We start from the raw sequence: 5,859 nt of genomic DNA on the forward strand, positions 1-5,859 counted from the left end.
TAAGGTGTCTTGGGAACAGACTTGCTAGGCACTCGATTGCAAATGTAGTTAGCAGTCTTCAATGCTTCCCCCCATAAAAAATTAGGCAAAGTGCAAGTGCTCATCATGCTTCTCACCATATTCAGCAGTGTCCTATTCTTTCTCTCAGCAACACCATTCTGTTCTGGTGTTCCTAGAGTTGTGTATTGAGCAACAATGCCACAAGATTCAAGAAACAATGCAAAAGGACCCTTGTGTTGACCCTTCTCATCATACTTGCCATAGTACTCTCCTCCACGATCTGACCTCACAACCTTAATGGTTTTTCCTAATTGATTTTCCACCTCAGTTTTAAAAATTTTGAAAGTCTCAAGAGCCTTTGATTTTTCTGAAATGAGATATATGTAGCAGTACCTAGAGTGGTCATCTATAAAAGTGATAAAATAGTTGTTTCCACATATGGTTTTAATGGGAAAAGGGCCACAAATATCAGTATGTATAATTTCTAAGAGTTGTCCACTTCGGGTTGAACCTTTCCTTTTGGAGTTAGTCATTTTTCCCTTGATACAAGCTACACAAGTTTGAAAATCAGTAAAATCAAGGTCTGGTAGCAGGTTGTCTTTAGCTAGTTTAAGCAATCTCTCTTGTGAAATGTGACCTAGTCTTTTATGCCACAACATGGATGAGTTAACATTAAATTTGGTTCTTTTAGTCCCCACATTACTCTCAACTAGAAAGGTTTCAGTTAAGTAGGTACACTGTAATTGCCAATAATCATCCACAAGTATGGCACATCCAACATAAACAGAATTATCAAACAAGGAGAATTTATTAATGTCAATACTAGATGTCATTCCACACTTAATCAACTTTGAAAGGGAAATCAAATTCCTTCTTATAGAAGGCACAACCAAAACATTGTCTAATTCCAAAATGAAGCCTAAATCCAACCTAAGCCTAATAATTCCTATGGCTTGAACTTCTACTGGTGCTCCATTGCCAACGCAGAGCTTTGCTTGCTCTTTACTTGGACTCCTCCTTCTTTCCAGCCCCTGCATAGAGTTGGCAATGTGCACAGGTGAGGCAGTGTCTAACCACCAAGAAAACACAGGTAGGTTAACTAAATTTGATTCTAGCATTGTAAAGACAGTTTTACCTCTTTTAGTTTTCCATTTCTTGTACCTATGGCAGTCCTTCTTCATGTGACCCTCCTTATTGCAAAAATAACACTTGAAAACATTGCTTTGGTTGACCTTAAGGTTGGATGGTGTAGGATTGTTAGAGGTGGAGGCTTTGGCAGTATGATGATCCTTCTTAAATCCTTGCTTGGCATTTTTGTCAAAATTTCTTCTCGGGTTTGCTTTTACCATAAGGTTTACTGTGTGATCACTCTCCTTTTTCAGTCTTTCTTCTTCCAGAACACAGTAGCCAATCAACTCATTCACAGTCCACTTATCCCTTTGAGTATTATAGGTGTGTTGAATCTGACCATACTTAGGAGGCAAGGCATTCAGTGCAGTCCACACCAAATAGCCATCAGAAATTGGCATGTCTAAGCTTGTCAGTCTAGCAGCTACATCAACCATCTTCAAGATGAATTCCCTTACACTTCCAGTGCCATCAAACTTCATGTTGGTGAACATGTGCAAGAGGCTCCCAGTCTCTACCTTTTCAGATTCCATAAATTTTTCAGTGATGGATTGCATGAAGTCTCTAGCAATCTCAGACTCTGGAATTCCCCCTCTAATGGTCTCACTCATGGCCCTCTTCATTATCAACAAAGAAAGCCTATTGCACTTCTGCCATTTCTCATACTTAGATCTCAGTTCTGCTGTACTGTCATCAGCTATCACAGGACAATCCTCCCTTAGAGCTAAATCGATTTCAGCTAAGCCTAGATAGATCTCCAAGTCTTGTTTCCACTTCTTAAAGTTAGTTCCATTGAGTGGTTCTATGCTAGCAAGGCTAAAAGATGCTGCAGTAAAGTGAACTTGAATTTTAATGCTTTTGAAAAATGAAACAAGTAGAAAAGTCCCATATTCTAACCTTTAAAACTGTCATTGTATCTCACCTTTGGGCAGAGACCACAAAGAAAAATAAATCATAAAACCAGTTTCAACAGACATATCCAGCATTATAATTCTTTCAACACCTTTAGGCAGTAGCAAAGACTTATAAATAAAAATCATATGTTTGTTTGGACTGTAATATGCTAATTCTATCCAAGAATTCAAGTAAAGTTTAAACCTCCTTTGGGAGAACCATTTACATGATCAAGAAAGAATTACAATTTGATCTATTCCTTATTGTCTAGAAAGTTTGAATAAAATTATTACTTTGGTAATACAAGTTACTAAATTTTCTAGACATTTATTCTTTGATCGAGTATTGTATTGCAGTATATTGTTGAATGCTGGTCTGATAGGATAATATGCTAAGAATGCAGAAAACTAATAAAATCAGCATATGACAAGTTCTTAATATATCAAAAATTGGTGTGTAACAAGAATCTCATGCATTCAAACTAACCATTCATACAAGTAATTAATTAAAACAGCAGCAGCACAATCCCAGAATCAAAATTAATTAGAACTTGCATATAGTTTGCAGTATGCTATAAGAGTCTTATAAATATGAATATGAATAACAACAATATAATGCATAGCAGAGGATTGATACATTATAATCATGGAAGTCAGTCAATCAGTAATGACATGTAAAGATTTCAAAACGTGTGTGAGGTTGCTCTGATACCACATGTTATACTTAAGTTCACATACATAATGAAATACAAGTTGATTAATTACTGCAGACTATCAACCAGTAAGGAAAAGAAAGAAACATACACGCAGCCATGGTTGTCAAGCCTACTTCTGGATATCAAGCCTTCTGCTGGATGCCAAGTCTTCTCCTTTCAACTGATTTCCTTGATAGCTTACTCAATATGGGGCTGAGTCCTTAATGCAAAAACGTATCAGTGAAAGCAGGGACTTGGTCCTATTTATATGCACTGCTGCAAAACAGAAGTCCTCCCATAAAGGAACTACTTGATTACAACATACACATAGCTGTAGAATAGAACTCCTAATTTATGTTCATATAGGATTCGATCACCCTACCATGGCAGACTCTTAGTCCTTGTCTAAGTTGAATCAGAATTAGACTAGGACAACTGATATTGATCTATTGTGGCCCTTAACTTGGACTACAAGTATGCTGAATTGTTATTTCCTACTCCATATAGGATTAGTCCAATTAGGAAAACTTACATTACACCCCTGCAAGCTGATGGGGCAGGACCACACATGAAGCGTGGAAAGAAAGTAACAAAACTGAATTAAAGAGCCTTAGTGAGCAAGTCGGCAATTTGATTATGTATACGTAGACAAATATCCAACCTCAAGTTCCTTACAAACAATCTTCTCACGAACATAATGATAATCTCTCTCAATGTGTCCTGTACGGGAATGAAAAACAAGATTAGATGCGAGAGATATTGAACTAATATTGTCACACCATATCTTGGGACAAGAAAGTGTAGTTACAAATCCCTGAAAAAGACGGTAACCAAGATATAGTAGCAATATTATAGGTAAGCTGGCGATACTCAGCTTCAGTACTAGATCTAGAGACACCACCCTGTTTCTTTGAACTTTAAGGAATTACATTAGGCCCAAAATAAATACAAGAACCTCTAGTAGATCATCTGTCATCTGATGACATGGATAATCAACATCATAATGGGTAGTGATAGACATGGAACCCGGCCTATATAATAAACCATGTGTACAAGTAGGTTTGAGATAACGAAGAATGTGTTTTATAGCAACATTAGTTGTAGTTGGATTATGCATGAACTAACACACTTGATTAATAAAAAAAGTGATATAAGGAGGAGTGAAGGTAAGATACTGCAAGGCCCCCAAAACACTTCTATATTCAATAGGATCAGGAAGAGGATCGCCATAAAAATACTCAAACGACGACCGGCCACTCACTGCTAGTGTGAGGATAGGCTTAGCATGGAGAAGATTAGTACACTGCAACAAGTCCAAAATATATTTGGATTGAGATAAATGAAGATCCATAGAAGACCGAGTAATTTCCATACCATGAAAATATTGCAACCGACCAAGATCCTTCATAGAAAACAAATTTCCAAGTTCCTTGATCAAGGAAGCAACATGATATTCACTATTGCCTGTAATAAGAATATAATCCACGCAGATCAATAATTAAATGAGAATACAACCATTATAATAGGTGAATAAAGAATAGTCAACCAAGGAGGATTTAATGAAAGGATTGATGGCCCACAATTTTGAAATCAAATTTATCATTTAAAACTTCTTGGTTAATTCCTTTAAGCCCTAGAATCTAGTTGGGTAGAACAGGGAAAAATAGAAAAGTAAAACAATAGAGTTTAGATTATCATCCTTGAAGAACCGAACTTGTGAGTTCGCCATATCTTCTTCCTTGGGCTCCAAAGATTTCTCTCTCTTTAGGATTAACACACTAAGGGCCCATTTGGTGTGAAATTCCCTTTCATGTGTTTGGTAATCTTGGGAAAGTAAACCAGAAATTATCTTTTGATTTACATTCTCATATTTGGGTTGTGCAAAAATTGAAAATGAAAAGTGTCAATTTTTCAATTATACTCTAATCTATTATTTATTTAAGAAATGATAATAGAGATGACATTTTAAAATAATAGTAGGGTTAGTTTTGTAAAAAAAGGCAATAAATGATTTCCCAAGAGGGGGGAAACAAAACCTAAGCTGGAGCAAGGGTTTCATTTTCCCTCCAATAAGGGCATTAGATTCCCTTGAGCCAAGAAATGATTTTTCATCCTTGTACTTACTAAACATGAGAATGAAAATGATTTCCCATTATCAGACGTCCAAAATTTGAACCAAACAGGCCCTAAATGTATTAAATGGAATGAGTATATAGTGTGATTTTTGCTAAAACAAAGTTTGACACCCTAAGAAAAGAATAAAAGGAATGGTGATGGATTCTTGTGTTTGTCTCAGCTCAAGAGCAAGGACCCCTTTGTGACTTGTAGGATTTGAGCTCACCTAGGCTTAAGAAAAATATGGGTTCTTTAAAGGAAATCGGTTTTAGAAGAGTTGCAGAACATAGAGAGAATGAGAGAGTGTGTGGATAAATCACATGAAATAAGAGTCATAAGACTCCCTATATACATGTGTCACACCTTCGAGTTGTAGAAATGGAAACGATGAGTCTTGGGATCATTGTTTGCCTAGACATGGGCTAAGAAAAGGCCTAAGCGACAAGAAATGCTTCCATAGGCTAGTGGCTGGGACGAGACCCAAAGGACCCTGGGGCCAAGGCCAGTGATGTTTGGTGACCCAAAGAAGCGAGGCTAGGATAACTTTGGCTTAGACACAGGTTAGTAGTCCGTGATGGACCATGAGTTGGCATTCATGGATACGACTACGAGCGCTTGATATCATAAAGACGCAAGGCCTAAGAGGGTCTTGGTGCATTGAGCTTGCAAGGCTAAGGGTAGCTTAGCCTCGGCACTAATAGAATGCTCAAGCCTGATGATATAGGCTTAGGGCTTTAGAGTAGTCTCAGAGGTCCACATCCGAGGGAAGCCTTGGGGAAATGGATGCTCTGAAGATGGCCCATGATTACACTTAGGTCCACCCATAGGGTCCCAGATGATGAGGTCCATAGGCGACTCAGGTGAAGTAGATGGGCTTCTTAGCTAGAAGGCCCAGTTTGCGCGAGAGTTAGCCTAGGAGGAGGCGTGTTCTACTTGGACAAGGAGTCGCGGCCTATACTAAGCTAAGACTTAGGTGGCAAGTTATAAGGAACCCTAATTGGACAAGGACTAGGAGACCCTTGACCATA

General features: G+C 37.8%; 1 protein-coding gene across 1 annotated transcript; it reads right to left on the minus strand.

Moving 5' to 3' along the window:
- Positions 1 to 327: 327 nt before the first annotated feature.
- Positions 328 to 2,045, minus strand: LOC147282848 (uncharacterized). The gene is made up of 2 exons (XM_086249260.1): positions 1,136 to 2,045; positions 328 to 1,031 (listed from the first exon to the last, which is right to left on the minus strand). Exons 1-2 carry the CDS (start codon positions 1,749 to 1,751, stop codon positions 1,003 to 1,005), a joined length of 645 nt encoding a protein of 214 aa, XP_086105386.1. The 5' UTR covers positions 1,752 to 2,045; the 3' UTR covers positions 328 to 1,002.
- Between the last annotated feature and the right edge of the window lie 3,814 nt (positions 2,046 to 5,859).

This window comes from Dryas octopetala, chromosome 6, assembly GCF_963921425.1.
Source record: "Dryas octopetala chromosome 6, drDryOcto1.1, whole genome shotgun sequence".
NCBI classification, from domain to species: domain Eukaryota; kingdom Viridiplantae; phylum Streptophyta; class Magnoliopsida; order Rosales; family Rosaceae; genus Dryas; species Dryas octopetala.

Bases quoted from the DNA above. Each gene is read 5' to 3' on its own strand.
- LOC147282848 (XM_086249260.1), bottom strand. From the start codon at position 1,751: ATGAAGAGGGCCATGAGTGAGACCATTAGAGGGGGAATTCCAGAGTCT. The intron at 1,032-1,135 runs GTAAAACTGTCT...AACTCTATGCAG, and splicing joins GAAATGGAAAACTAAAAGAG to GGGCTGGAAAGAAGGAGGAG.